General features: G+C 46.2%; 1 protein-coding gene across 1 annotated transcript in view; it reads left to right on the forward strand.

The window, feature by feature from the left end:
* TDRD9 (tudor domain containing 9) overlaps positions 1-15,081 on the forward strand; it is a 111,744-nt gene extending 96,663 nt beyond the window's left edge. Inside the window, exons 34-36 of the mRNA XM_070775833.1 lie at positions 1,004-1,122; positions 9,149-9,221; positions 13,088-15,081. Of these exons, the coding sequence (XP_070631934.1) occupies positions 1,004-1,122; positions 9,149-9,221; positions 13,088-13,189 (294 nt within the window). The 3' untranslated portion in view covers positions 13,190-15,081. The remainder of the gene's footprint in view (positions 1-1,003; positions 1,123-9,148; positions 9,222-13,087) is intronic.
* Positions 15,082-15,902: the final 821 nt, after the last annotated feature.

Genomic DNA, 15,902 nt, shown 5'->3' on the forward strand with positions numbered 1-15,902 from the left:
AGGCAAGAACACTGGAGTGGGTTGCCATTTCCTTCTCCAATGCATGAAAGTAAAAAGTGAAAGTGAAGTCGCTCAGTCATGTCCGACTCTTCGCGACCCTATGGACTGCAGCCCACCAGGCTCCTCTGCCCATGGGGTTCTCCAGGCAAGAGTACTGGAGCGGGCTGCCATTTCCTTCTCCAATGCATGAAAGTGAAAAGTGAAAGTGAAGTCGCGCAGTCATGTCCGACTCCTAGCGACCCCATGGACTGCAGCGCACCAGGCCCCTCTGTCCATGGGATTTTCCAGGCAAGAGTGCTGGAGTGGGGTGCCACTGCCTTCTCCCCCTGTAACACCTAACACAGTGTAAATGCTCTGGAGATAGTTGCCAGTGTTCAGTAAATTCAAGTTCTGCTTTTTGGGACTTTGTGGAGTTTTGTTTTGTTTTGTTTTTCTGAGTGTTTTTGATCCAAGATTTGTTGAATCCACAGATTATAGGGGCTTCCTGTGTATAAGATACAAGTAGGTTTTGAACAATGTAGCCCCATGGGCTAAACTGTTACATTCTAGAACAGAAGTTTAAAGAGTGTGCTTACACGGAAAAGTCTGAACCCTCCTTGCTGGGTTTTTTTTTCCCTTTTGTCATTGTTTCTTAAATTATGATAGTTGGTGGCTCAGACAGTAAGACTCTACCTGCAATGCAGGAGACCTGGGTTCAATCGCTGGGTTGGGAAGATCCCCTGGAGAAGGAAATAGCAACTCACTCCAGTGTTCTTGCTGGAAATCCCATGGACGAGGAGCCTGGTCCAGGGCCACTGTCCACGGGGTCGTCAAGAGTCTGACACAACTGAGGGGCTAACGCTCACTTCACTGGTGTCATTTTTGCCTTGATCATTTGTTCCAGAAACCATACTGACGATAATTGTGAAAATATTAAGTTGAATGTTTATGAATTACTTAAATGTAGATTGAGATTCAGTCATAGTAGAACCATGTGAGCATGTACCTTACTGTTTATTTACAGATTAATATTCTCAGAGCTGCTGTCAACAAGCTTGTGTGCGATGGACCGAATGGATCGAAGTGTCTTGGGCCAGAAAGGATCGCGCAGTTACAGGATAACAGCCGCCAGAAACTTTTAGGGTGAGCTGTGTGGCCACACGGGCTTCCTTCTTAGCCGTCTGGACCTTGGGTGTCTTGCCTTGTCTGTGATACGACGCAGTGTGCTGGGTTAAGGCTCTGAAGTGGGGACGTGTCTCCGAGGTGCCAGGACAGAGGCCTCAGCTTCCTGGGAGCAGCAGGCTGTGTCCTGGGTGGCCACTGGGAGCCGGGCAGGAAGCAGGGTGGTTTGAAAACAGTGTAATAAAGAGAGCCTTTCAAACGGCACCGGCAGGGCAGAGGGAGTCCACGGTGGGCACCTTGAGGGCAGAGAGATGAGGGGCCCCAGGCTTGAGGACCACCTCACAGGAGTTGGGCCCCTCTCGTGAGCTTCCCAGCTGGCTCAGGCTTGCTGCTTGCTGGACTCCCCGTTGACCAAGGCCAGCCAGAAGCCCTGCAACCAGGGCCCTCACTGGGGCAGCCCGTGAGGTTAGGTCAGCCTGGAGGTGTCAGAGGAGGCCGAGGGGGAAGGACACGGTGGGGAGGAGCAGACAGAGGCCCTCGGCACGTGGGGTCCCGCAAACCACTCTCAGCCTCTCTCCCTGCTGGCTTCACCCCTTGCCCGGCCCGGGACGGTGGCCTGGGCCGCTGGGAGCCAGCTGAGGACAGTGAGCAGCAGGGTGCCAGGCACAGTGCTGCCTCTGCGACTGCGACAGAGACTGAGGTGTGTCAGAGTTCACACACATGCAGCACAGAAGCCATCTCAGTGTGTGTGCCCCGGCGGATGCACCACCTGGTCAGCAGCGGAGCGACGCCGTGCTGTAAAACACTGGAGGTCCTCATAACACTGAGAGACCCCCAGCAAGATCCGCGTGGAGGAGCGGCTGTCTCCACGTGTTGGAGGCCCCTGTCCCGGTGCGGCTGTGCTCTGCCCTGCGTGTCCTAAGGGCACCTCCCCACCCCCAAGGCGGGCAGCCAGTCCTGACTTGCTGGGCGCCAAATGCGGGGAGGGAGGTTGGGTGCAGTTCAGTGGTTGTTAGTAAGCGTGTGGAGTTGTGCTAAGCACTATACGACTCTGTTACAAAGTTTCTGTCATCCCCAAAGCTTGCTTATAAATAACCTTAGAACAGAATTGTGGGGATAGCCACACAATGCTATAAATCTACTAAAATTATTAAACTGCATACTTAGAAATAATTAGTTTATGGTATATAATGACCTCAAAAAAGCTGTTTTTAGAAGCAGCAGTTCTTCTGTCCATTTGTCAGCATCTCCTGTCCCCACCCAAACTCCAGGCAACCACAGGCCTCTTATGGTCTCCATAGATTTTTCTTCTCTGAAAATTATTTATAATTGACCTAATGACTTTAAAAACCTGGCTTCGTTTGTTTAGCCGAGTGTGTTTGAGGTTCATCCGTGTTGTGATGTGTTTATCCTCTTTAATGACTGGTGCTCGTCTGTGTGCGTATGTCACGCTCCTCCGTGTGCGTATGTCACGCTTCGTCCGCCCATCCACCGGTTGTTGAAATGCTTGGCTTGTTTGCAGTATTAGGCTTTTTGAGTAATGCTGCTCTGGAAAGGCACGCAGCCTTTAAATGGATGTGTATCTTCTTCTCTCTTGGGTAGATATCTAGGAGTGGAAGTGGTAGGTTGTATGGTAAATTTGTTAATTTTTTAAGAAATGGACAAGCTGGTTTTCAAGCTGACTCCCATATCACATCCCTGCCAGCAATGTGTGGCCGTTTCCTTTTCTCCATCCTTGCCTGCGCTTGGTTGTGAGTTTTTTATTGTAGTTAATCTAGTGGCCTTACAGCGCAGTTCTCTCAGTCGTGTCTAACTCTTTGCAACCCCATGGACTGCAGCACACCAGGCTTCCCTGTCCATCACCAACTCCCAGAGTGTGCTCAAACTCATGTCCATCAAGTTGGTGATGCCGTCCAACCGTCTCATCCTCTGTCATCCCCTTCTCTTCCTACCTTCAGTCTTTGCTAGCATCAGGGTCTTTTCCAGTGAGTTGGTTCTTTGCATCAGGTGGCCAAAGTAATGGAGCTTCAGCTTCAGCATCAGTCCTTCCAGTGAACATTCAGGACTGATCTCCTTTAGGATAGACTGGTTGGATCTCCTTGCAGTCCAAGGGACTCTCAGGAGTCTCCTCCAACACCACAGTTCAAAAGCATCAGTTCTTTGGCGCTCAGCTTTCTTTATGGTCCAACTCACATCCATTCACGACCATTGGAAGAACCATAGCCTTGATAAGATGGACCTTTGTCAGCAGCATCTCTGCTTTTAACTCGCTAAGTTGGTCATAGCTTTTCTTCCAAGGAGCAAGTGTCTTTTAATTTCATGGCTGCAGTCACCATCTACAGTGATTTGGAGCCCAAGAAAGTGAAGTCTGTCACTGTTCCCATTGTTGCCCCATCTGTTTGCCGTGAAGTGATGGGACCCGATGCCATGGTCTTCGTTTTTTGAATGTTGAGTTTGAGCCAGCTTTTTCACTCTTCTCTCTCACCTTCATCAAGAGGCTCTTTAGTTCCTCTTTGCTTTCTGCCGTAAGGGTTGTTATCATCTGCAGATCTGAGGTTATCGATGTTTCAGATCTTTCACATTTTTTTAATTGGGTTGATTGTCATCTCATTACTGAGTTGTAGGCGTTCTTTCTAAATGCTTGCTGAAAGTCTCTTATGAATATGTAATTTGCAGATACTTTCCCCGTCATGTAGTTTGTCTTTTCGTCTCCCTTTTATTTTCATATTCTGAAGAACACACAGACTTAATGTTGATGATGCTACTTCATCTTTGGTGTGGTGTATGCTTTTGGTGTTCTATCCAGTGTCACACAAGTGTTCTCCTCTGTTTCCCTCTCTCATATTTGTGCTCAGTTGCTCAGTCATGTCCAACTCTTTGTGACCTCATGGACAGGCTCCTCTGTCTGGAATTTTCCAGGCAAGAAAACTGGAGTGGGTGGCCATTTCCTTCTCCAGGGCATCTTCCTGGCCCAGGGGTTGCACCTGTGTCTCGTGTCTCCTGCACAAGCAGGCGGTTCTTCACCACTGCACCACCTTCTTGTGTTTGGGTTTTGATCCGTTTTGAGATGATATTTGAATGTGGTATGACATGTAAGAGGCTTTGAAGTTTGTTTTTTCACATAAGAACATCCACTTGTTATATGTTACAACATAATTTGCTGAAGAACTTTCTTTTCCCTCATTGAATTACAGTGGCACCTGTCCAAAATAAACTGGCCGTGAGTGTGAAGGTTTATTTATGAACTTCCTGTTTTGTTCTGTTGACTTATGTGTGTTTTAATAGTAATTCTTGAAATTGAGCAGTGAGCCCTTGTGTTTCGTTCTTCTTTTTCAATGTTGCTTTTACTTTTCTAGATCCTTTTCCTCTCCACATGCAAGTTGGGCTCAGCTTGTCAATGTCTACAGTGAGCCTGGCAGGAACCGTGATAGGGATTGTGGTGGATCTACAGATGAGTTTGAGGAGAATTGCCATCTTAACAGTATTGAGTTGTCTGGCCCACCAAGATGGAATGCCTATTAGATATCCTTCAGTTTCCCTGAACACTTTCTGTGGTTTTCAGTGTGCAGTGCTTGCACTTTTGTTAAATTATTTCGAAATATTTTTGTCTTTTTGATGCTATTGTGAGTTTAAATAATTTTCTTTATTTTTGCATTGTTCATTGCTACAAATGAACAATTGATTTTTATATACTGGTCTTTTATCCCGTGACCTTATTAAATGGTTAGTGCTAGTAGTTCTTGTAGACTCTTTAGGATTTCCTACATACAGGATTATATCTATGAGTAAAGACAGTTTTACTTCTTCCTTTCCAATCTGTATGCTCGTAATTTTTCCCTTGTTTTATTCTGCTGGTTAGAACCCTCAATATGTTGTTAAACAGAGGTGATGAGAGCACATGTCCTTGCCTCGGCCCCCGTTTCAGGGAGAAGCCTTGTCACTCGCTGAGTATGGCGGTGGCTGGAGGCATTCAGCAGAGGCTTAGCAGCAGCAGACGCTCTCCATCCGGTTGGAGGGGTTCTCTTCTGTCCCTAGCGTGCTGGCAGCTTTGATTGGGGAAGGATGTCACATTTTGCCAATGCCTTTTTTGTGTCTGTGAGAAAATTGTGTTTTTTAAAATTTATGTAGTGTATTAATTGCTTTTTGGATGTTATAACTAGCTTTGCATTCTTGGGATGAATTCCACTTAGTGTGTAATTCTTTTGATAAGCTCGTTTGCTATTTCTGTTGTTAGGGTTTTCCCTCTGTGTTTCTGAGGCTCATTCACTGGTCTTAAGTTTCCTGTGATCTCTTTGTCAAATTTGGTATCAGAGCGTCACTGGCTTCACAGAACGAGTTTAGGAAGTGTTTCCTGCCACTCTGTTTTCAGAAAGAGTTTGTATAGGATCGATATCATCTCTTTAAATATTTGATTGAGTTTACCAATGAAATCATCTGAACTTGGACTTCTCTTTCTGGGGAGATTTTAAATTACTACTTCAATTTCTTGTGTTTTAGGTCGATTCAGAGTTTCTATTTCTTTTTAAGTCAGTTTTGATAATTTGTGTCTTTCTAAGAATTTTACTCAGTTTGTGTAAATGAACTAGTTGGCATACAGTTGTTCAGAATCTTCTCCAGGAACCCTTTCCTCTGTATAGTCAGAAGTCACGTCCCCCTTTCTTGCTTTGGATTTTGTGTGTATTGCCTCTCTTTTTTCTGGGTTAGCTTAGCTGAAGTTTATCAATTCTAGTGATCTCTTCGAAGAACTAATGTTTGGTTTTGTTGATTTTCCCCCCTAATGTTTATTTTTTCTGTTTCGTTGATGTTTATCTCTGCCTGGAAAATCCCATGGATGGAGGAGCCTGGTGGGCTGCAGTCCATGGGGTTGCCAAGAGTCGGACACGACTGAGCGACTTCACTTTCACTTTTCGCTTTCATGCATTGGAGAAGGAAATGGCAACCCACTGCAGTGTTCTTGCCTAGAGAATCCCAGGGACGGGGGAATCTGGTGGGCTGCCGTCTATGGGGTCGCACAGAGTCGGACACGACTGAAGTGACTTAGCAGTAGCAATGTTTATCTCATTGTAATTATTCCCTTACTTCTGGTTGCATTGGGCCTAACTTGCTCCTTTTCCAATTTCCTAACTTAGAAGCTTTATTATTTTGAGAACTTTTCTGTTACAGACATTTAAACCTGTAAAATTCCCTCCATTACTGTTTTTGCTGCATCCCATACTTTCTGATCAGTGGTATTTTGATTTTAATTCTTTTAAAAGTACTGTCTGGTTTCCCTTGTGATTTCTTCTTTGATGCATTATTGAGGTGCATATTGTTTAATTTTCAAATATTTTTTGAGATTTTCCAAATATTCTCTGTTGTTACTGTATAGTGCATTTCCGCTGCAGGCGTTACATGGACATGAATGACCCCAGTCTCTCATAGCCCCTCCCACGTGTACTGGGCCTTGCTCTGTGGCCTGGCACAGTCTTTCCTGGAAAGTGTTCCTTGTTCCCTTGAGAAGAATATATGTGTTGTTGGGTGGGGTGCTCTGTAGATGCTGGGTGGGTCCATGGTGGGTGGTGGCCTGGGATTCACTATGCTTGCTGATTTTCTTTCTAGTTCTATGAAAATCAAAACTGGGACATTACAGTTTCTAATTATTGAGATAGGAGTATTTCTCTTCTCTGTCAGTTTTCCGTTTCTGTCTTTTGGGGGCTCTGTTAGACACGTTTACATTTATAAGTGTCGTATCTTCCTGAGGTGTTAGCCCTTTTATCATTATGAAATCTCTGTTCTGATAATCTTTCTTGTTTAAAACTCTGGTTTGTCTGACATAGCTGTTCTGCTTGGTTTGGTTACTGTTTGCTTACTGTTTTCATGACGTATCTTTTCCCGCCCTTTTAGTTGAAAGGGCACCTGCATCTTTGCATCTTTGAAAGCCTTCTTTCTGCCCTGCCATGCTCTCTCCTCCCTGGGGACTCCACTGTATGGTGTTTGGTACAACTGACGTCGTCCTGCTGGTCTCGGAGGCTCTGCCATTTTTTCTTCCTCCTCCTTCTCCCTGCTGTTCAGTTAGGGAACGTCCGTTGCTCTGTCCTTAAGTTCACTGACTCTCTGTTCGTCCATCTCACACCGACAGATTCCTATAAGGACTTCTTCATTTTAGTTACTGTACCTTTCAATTCTAAAATTTCTCTTTGGTTCTCGTGTATAGTTTTAAACTTTTAGTGAGATTTCCTTTGAGTCATTGTCATCGTGTTTTCCTCTATTTCTTTAAACACGGTTTGCTTTAATTCTCTGTGTGTGCTTGCAGGGACCTCTTTGAAGTCTTACCTGCTAAACCCACGTCCGAGCCCACCCACTCAGCCTCTGTTGCCTGCTCTCCTTTTTATTCCTGAGTATGGGTCACGCATTCCTGTTTCTCATATATCTTGCTAGAGATTGAGTATTTTAGGTAATGTAGTATATTAATGTAGGGTTTTGGTTCTTCCCTGCAGAATTCTGCAGAATGGGTTTCCCTACATGCTGTAAGGCCGCAGGTACCTTTTTTTTTTTTAATTCTCCTTGTATTTTCCAGCCTGGCTTGTTAGGGGGTGTCCTCGTGTCTGCATTGCTCAGTGCTCAGCCATTGGTGGATCAGAAGTTGTGCTTGGACCTCTGAATCAAGTTTTCCAGCCTGTGCTGGTGGGTCCGTGTGTGGGTTGACAGTACTTCTAGAGTTCAGGCAGTGTTAAGCTCTTTCCTAGCTTGTATTTTTCGCCAGGGCCCTGTGGCAGGCTGGGGGCCTTCGTGGGGCTCCTCTGCACCTGTGTGTGCAGCTGCTCCATCACCCTGGGGTCGTCTGGGAGCCCCGCTGGCCTCTGCCGCTCTCGGCCCCAGGGTCTCCCTGGGCATTTCCCGGGAGTCTGCTGGTCTGCACTGGCCCCAAGCAGGACCAAGGCCAAAGGCTCGCAGAGCTGGAGGCTTTCTCCCTTCGATTCCTCCTGCACTCGTCTGACTGTGCTGCCAGGCACGAGGCTTCACCCTCTGCTGCACATCAAGTGAACTCAGTCTGGCCATGAGCATGCCTGTTCTCACAGCCAGCTCCCCTGGAGCTCTGGAGTGCCAGGTCAAGCTGCTGGGGTGGGTGTGAGTGTGGCGGGGAGCAGCCCCAGGTTTGAACTCCGCAGACTCCAGTCTTGCTGCCTAGAGTTCAGCAGTTTTTCTTGAATGAATGCTTCTGAACTTGTTTGCTTTTGGTTAACATCCAGAGCCTTCAGATGTGTTCCTTGGACAATCGTGTCCAGTTTTATACTTGTTGGGGAGGAAGGAGGTGCAAGAAGATTTGCAAACTTTATTCTCTTATTGCTAGAATTCTCTATCTCAGCCTTTTGACATTTCCAGCTTGTCACAGCTGCTTAAGAGTAAATGGTATAACAGTTCCTGTTACATCTCCCAGAACTTGACTGAGTGACGCAGAGATGTTCGGTAATGGAGCTGCCTCCACTGGTTACCAGGGGAACACAGAGCACAGCGGTCAGCCTTAGAGGCCGAGTCACTCCATTCTTTTCCTGCTTTTGAATGTATGAAAGTGAAAGTCAGTCACTCAGTTGTGTCCGACTCTTTGTGATCCCATGGACTATATAGTCCATGGAATTGTCCAGGCCAGAATACTGTGTAGCCTTTCCCTTTTCCAGGGGATCTTCCCAACCCAGGGCTCAAACCCAGTTCTCCCACATTGGGAGCAGATTCTTTACCAGCTGAGCCACAAGGGAAGCCCAAGAATACTGGAGTGAGTAGCCTATCCCTTCTCCAGCTGATCTTCCTGACCCAGGAATTGAACCTGGGTCTCCTGCATTGCAGGCAGATTCTTTACCAACTGAACTATCAGGGAAGCTCTTTTGAATGTATAGTGGATTAAAATATTCTCTGATCACAATTACATAAATTTTGACCTTTAAAAAACTTACTAGCGTTATAATCCTGAGCGAAAGTACATAGAATTTAAATCTCTTTAAATATCGTAGTAGTGTTTTCAGTTACTAACATATAATTAAGATGACTTAAACTCTCTTTTTTAAAATTTTAGTTTGTTCTGTCAGTTGAAACCAAGAGAGAAGGTTGTTCCTAAGTGGTACGAGAAGCCGTACGAGTGGAATCAGGTAAGTGAGAAATGAGGCGGTGTGGGCCGCCTGCCCCCAGGACGGACGGGGAGGAGCCTCAGAGGGGCTCAGGGAGAGACTCAGAGGGGCTCAGGGAGGGACTCAGAGGGGCTCAGGGAGGGACTCAGAGGGGCTCAGGGTGAGACTCGGAGGGGCTCAGGGAGGAGCCTCTAGAGGGGCTCAGGGAGAGACTCAGAGGGGCTCAGGGAGAGACTCAGAGGGGCTCGGGGAGAGACTCAGGGGCTCAGGGAGAGACTCATAAGGGCTCAGGGAGGAGCCTCTAGAAGGGCTCAGGGAGAGACTCAGAGGAGCTCAGGGTGGAGGATGCGGGAGAGCAGAGAGAGGCGCACGACGGAGCGGGCGGCGCCGGCGGTGCGGTGCCCGCAGGCAGCCTGCCACTTCTGAATAGTGCATTGCTCGGTCTCTCCGGTGTGTCTGACTCTTTGCAACCCCATGAACTATAGCCCTATACAGGCTCCTCTGTCCATGGAATTTTCCCAACAAAATACTGGAGTGGGTTGCCATTTCTCTTCCAAGGGTCTTCCTGACCCAGGGATTGAACTCGAGTCTCCTGCATTGGCAGGTGGATTCTTTACCCCTGAGCCACCGGAAGCCCTCTGGATAGTATATTGTATGTGAAAAGTTAGACCCCAGGCTAACCATCCTTCACTTCTGGATAAAACAGGTATGGGTGTCAGGCGCGCATTTAGGGCACGTTTGCTGTTGCTTTCATCTTCTTCGGTTGTCATGACGACGTGCCATCCACTGGGTGGCAAAAGCAGCAGCAGTTTACTCTGTGACAGTGATAGAGGCCGGGTGTGGGTGCTTCGGGTGCCAGCACGGTGGGGCTCTGCCAAGGGCCCTCCTGCTTGGAAACATCCACCTTCTCACTGTGCCCTGGCGTGGCAGAGACTGGGTGGCATGCTGTCTGGGGTCTCTTCCTGTAAGGGCACTAATCCATCGTGAGAGCCTCCCCCGCACCTCCGTCTAACCCGACTACTGCCCAAAGGCCTGCCTCCTAATACTGTGCCACTGGGGGTCTGGATGACACGGTTCGGCCCACAGCGTTTGTGAAGTGTGGCAGGGCCCACACTGGGCACTGTGACATTTTCTGCCCATGAGGTTTAGAGAAGAGAAGAAAATGTGATTGCAGGAAAGGAGCCCAGGGAGGAATCGTAAGCTCTAATCCTAGAGCCAAGAGAAAAGAAGAGACATCAAAGGCAAAGGAGAAACGGGAAGATATACCCAGCTGACTGCAGAGTTTCAGAGAATAGCAAGGAGACCTAAGAAGGCCTTCTTAAGTGAACAGTGCAAAGAAATAGAGGAAAACAATAGAATGGGAAGGACTAGAGATCTCGTCAGGAAAATTAAAGATATGAAGGGAACATTTCATGCAAAGATGGATGCAATAAATGGACAGAAATAGTATGTACCTAACAGAAGTAGAAGATATTAAGAAGAGGTAGCAGGAATACACAGAAGTGTACAAAAAAGATCTTAGTGACCTAGATAACCAGGATGGTGTGACCACTAACCTGGAGCCCGACATCCTGGAATGTGGGCCTTAGGAAGCATCACTATGAACAAAGCTAGTGGAGGTGATGGAATACCAGCTGAATTATTTCAAATCCTAAAAGATGATGCTGTGAAAGTGCTGCACTCAATATGCCAGCAAATTTGGAAAACTCAACAGTGGCCACAGGACTGGAAAAGGTCAGTTTTCATCCCAATCCCAAAGAAAGACAATGCCAGAGAATGCTCAAACTACCGCACAATTGTACTCATCTCACACGCTAGCAAAGTAATGCTCAAAATTCTCCAAACTAGGCTTCAGCAGTATGTGAACCGAGAACTTCCAGATGCACAAGCTAGATTTAGAAAAGGCAGAGGAACCAGAGATCAAATTGCTAACATCTGTTGGATCATAGAAAAAGCAAGGGAATTCCAGAAAACATCTACTTCATTGACTACACTAAAGCCTTTGACGGTGTGAAGTGAAGTGTAAGTCACTCAGTCATGCCTGACTCTTTGCAACCCCGTGGACTATACAGTCCATGGAATTCTCCAGGCCAGAATACTGGAATGGGTAGCCTTTCCCTTTTCCAGGAGATCTTCCCAACCCAGGGGTCAAACCCAGGTCTCCCACATTGTAGGTGGATTCTTTACCAGCTGAGCCACAAGGGAAGCCCTTTGACTGTGTGGGTCACAACAAACTATGGAAAATTCTTAAAGAGATGGGAATACCAGACCACCTTATCTGTCTCCTGAGAAACCTGTATGCAGGTCAAGAAGCAACAGTTAGAACTGGACATGAATTACGGACTTGTTCCAGATTGGGTAAGGAGTACGTCAAGGCTGTATATTGTCACCCTGCTTATTTAACTTATATGCAGAGTACATCATGAGAAATGCTAGGCTGGGTAAAGCACAAGCTGGAATCAAGATTGCCAAGAGAAATATCAACAACTTCAGAAATGCAAATGACACTACCCTTATGGCAGAAAGCAAAGAAGAACTAAAGAGCCGTTTGATGAAAGTGAAAGAGGAAGGTGAAAAATCTGATTTAAAACTCAACATGCAGAAAACTAAGATCATGGTATCTGGTCCCAACACTTCATGGCCAATAGATGGAGGAAAAATGGAAACAGGGAGAGACTTTATTTTCTTGGGCTCCTAAATCACTGCAGATGGTGACTGCAGCCATGAAATTAAAAGACACTTGCTCCTTGGAAGAAAAGCTATGACCAACCTAGACAGCGTATTAAAAAGCAGAGATACCACTTTGACAGCAGAGGTCCATCTAGTCAAAGCTATGGTTTTTCCAGTAGTCATCTATGGATGTGAGACTTAAGGAAGCACTCAGACTTTTGAATTGTGCTGGAGAAGGTAGCTGGACTGCAAGGAGATCAAACCAGTCCATCCTAAAGGAGATCAACCCTGAATATTTATTGGAAGGACTGATGCTGAACCTCTCTCTAATACTTTGGCCACCTGATTTGAAGAGCTGACTCATTGGAAAAGACCCTGACGCTGGGAAAGATTGAGGGCAGGAGGAGAAGGAGACGGCAGAGGATGAGATGGTTGGATGGCATCGCTGACTTAATGGATGTGACTTTGAGCAAACTCCCGGAGATAGTGGAGGACAGAGGAGCCTGCGTGCTGCAGTCCATGGGGTTGCAAAGAGTCGGACATGACTTAGTGATTGAACAGCAACAATCCTAGAGCCAAGGCTGTCTTTATAAATAAACCAGCTGGGGCACTGGTTCCTCATCCCTGTGGCGGGGGAGTGAGACGCTGCCCCCGGAGCAGTGTTTCCCACTCCAAGTCCGACAGTTACTTCTGCTGCAGCGTTCCTGTGGTCCACGTGCTCCATGACGGGGTTCCCTGTCAGAGTGCTGAGCACCAGTCACTGGAGCTGCTCCAGCACGTGCACGAGCTCTGCCCTCAGGGAGGACGTGCAGGGTGCGCCGGCCACCTCTCCCACAGCCTCCATGGCGGGTGTGAAGCTAATAGAAGACTTAGTTAGGAAGCCGAGTTTCACTCTGGGGTTGGTGGGTTTCAGAAAACTTCCACATGCTCTAATGCCTCTGTGAAGTTACTGTTCATGTTTACGTAAAAGAATGCATGGGAGATTTCTGAGTAGAGCTTACTGTATTGTTAAGACGAATTGAAAGATGGCATAGCAAATGTATAGTATTTGGTGTTGTGAGAGACATTGAAGGAGTGCTTCCTGCCCTCTCTGCACACACACACACACACACACACACACACACACACACAAGGTCTGTGTATGTGTGTAACTTTGTTTTACTTTATGTCTAGAAAAGCGCTGTTGCGGAGCCTGACTGGCCCTTTTGCCCCAACAGGTCGATCCGAAGCTGGTGATGGAGCAGGCGGACCGAGAGAGCAGCAGGGGCAAGAACACCTTCCTGTACCAGCTCCACAGGCTGATTGTGCTCAGCTCCTAGAGGGCGGGCGCCCTGCCCCTGCGAGCCGCGCGCTGCGCCGCCTCAGTGGGGGCTGGAGGGTGGTGTTTCTGTTCACGTGGGAAGAACTGGGAAAAGGCTGGTCTTCTCGTGAAACAGAAAATCACTGTATTAAACATTTTGGGAAAAATTGTTCTGAAGGAAGACTTCATTTGGAAAAAGGTTCTCTTTTGCTCTGTTATTAAAGTAGATATCCATAGGTAGTATTGGGTGTGAGGTTCTGGATCCAGCGTGTGTTCCGCCTTCTTGCCGTGGTTTAAATGCCTGGGCCCAGGGAGACCAGTGCTCCCAGCTGATGACAAGGGGAAAGCTGGGTGTTCTTTTCCAAAACCATGTGACCTTTTCTGACTTTTTTCCGTGAGGGGAGATATCTAATTTCGGTAAAAATACTTCGTTTTGTGTATCTCAGGTTTTTCCTTAAGTTACAATTCTTAGTCCACGTTTTGGCAATGAGAGAGATCACCTGGTCACTAGCATATCTAATAAAAGTATTAGACCGAGTTTGTTTCTGACAGTTTTAGTCAGAGGAGATTAAAATATATTTTGTTCTTAAAAATAATAATCCATTGTTAAAATTATGAAGATCACCATTTTCCAACCAGAGAATCAGTACCAATTCCACGTGGAGGAGACAACTTTAGTTGGTGAATAATCATCTTTGGCCAAATTTAGCAGAAAAGTGTAAAGTACAATGGAAACCTATGCAACTAAAATATAACTGTACTATACAGAAAAATCACCATGAGCAACTTAGTACGTATTTCTAACCCGTGAAATCTCAAGGATTTCTGTTTGTTGTTATTCCAGTTAACAAAGTCCACAAATGTAAGTCATTTTAACGTTTCAGTGCAGAGTAAAGAGAGTAAAGAACATCTGCAATAAAATAAAAGCCTGCTGCATAATCCCTCCTGCTCATATCCTCTTGACCAAAAAACGTTAACACTAGCATGCATTCAAGACCAAAATCCAAGCAGATCCATAAAAGGACTGGTCACTGGCATGGTCAGCCATTCTACTGTTTTAATTTTACTTATGGCAGGCATGAAAAAATCTAATTAGATGAAACTTCCACTAAACACTTTTTTAAAATCAAACTTTCAAACTTTTCCCATAGCAACATATACCCAAGACTTGCCTAGCTTAGAATTAAGAGGAACTGCTATATTTACTTGCATTAACTTTCAAGAGTGCTTTGAAAATATATGGATGTATTCATACATGTAATCTTATCATGACCGGAATGGCTTATTTATAGACTGTAAATGCCTATCCAGATAGAACGAGCAAGTACAAAGTTACATTAGTACAGTTTGCCACATCAGAAGGGAATTCTGCTGTAAGGTATTTTTCTCCCCAATCTCCAAACATTAAGTCCAATATGTGAGCTTTAATGTTAAGTCTTACTATACTTTTAGTGAAACTAAGCAGACCCAGCATTGACAATGTAGGTAGCTTTAACTTTCTAAGAAAATGTAACACAAAATTCGCAACTTGAAACCATAACATGCCAAGGTTTTGATATATTATCTTAAAACACTTAGGAAGTGTCCACATTTTCAGAAATTCTATAGAGTTCTATTTAGTTACATATGTTATTTATTTTTCAGTGTCTGGCCTATTTCTCAAACATGTGGTTATCTTTGTGTATTGCCAAAATCAGTGACTTACCTTAAGTTTTGTCAGCCAGCAACATTTTCAGTGAATAAGAATGGATTTTAATTAGCCAAATGTAGACAGACATTGAATCTCGTCACTTTAAGTTTGGTAATTGCTTAATGTATCAGTTTTAGATTTCTAGCACTGCATGTGCTGTATTTATTCTGACTTTACTAAAATAAAGAGTTGAATACAAAAAATAATAATAATAATAATCCAGATTTCTAAAACTGATAAAGGAGTGTTCAGTCCAGTCGCTCAGTCGTGTCTGACTCTTTGCAACCCCATGGACTGCAGCACCCCAGGCCTCCCTGTCCATCACCAACTCCCAGAGCTCAGCTTTGTTTATAGTCTAGCTCTCACATCCATACATGACCACTGGAAAAACCATAGCCTTGACTAGAGCTACTTTTGTTGACAGAGTAATGTCTCTGCTCTTTAATACGCTGTCTAGGTTGGTCATAGCTTTTCTTCCAAGGAGCAAGCATCTTTTAATTTCATGGCTGCAGTCACCATCTGCAGTGATTTTGGAGCCCCCAAAATAAAGTCTGTCACTGTTTCCACTGTTTGCCCATCTATTTGCCATGACTTTTATGAGACAGGGTTAGCAGCAAAGCAGAGCCGCTGTAAATGCAGCAGCCAGCGAGATCTGAGTTAGTTCTCACGGAAGGTCTGGACCGGCCAGTGGGCGGGTAGGAGAAAGGGTCCTCCTGAGTGGGGCTTCCAGGGAGACAGCTCGCGGCTGGTGAGAAAACACGAGAAGCACTTGGGTTTGGTTCGATGGTGGGGTCGTGACCAGGAGCTCATGTGGAGGACTCGGAAGCCATCCCGCGTCGGCGCGGGGAGGACTTCTGTAAACTGGGGCCTGGCCGGCGCTGCCCTGGGCCTCCTCGGGTCAGCCGGGCCAGCAGCCGGGAAGCCTGCTGGCACGCGTGTGCCGGGCCGCGCGGCTGTGTCTCGACCGTCTGAGCACGTCACCCCCGCGTCCCTGGCGTCCAGTCTTGCTCAGCTCTGAGCAAAAGCACCCCCTGCAGGTTTC

This window comes from Bos indicus, chromosome 21, assembly GCF_029378745.1.
Source record: "Bos indicus isolate NIAB-ARS_2022 breed Sahiwal x Tharparkar chromosome 21, NIAB-ARS_B.indTharparkar_mat_pri_1.0, whole genome shotgun sequence".
Lineage (NCBI taxonomy): Eukaryota > Metazoa > Chordata > Mammalia > Artiodactyla > Bovidae > Bos > Bos indicus.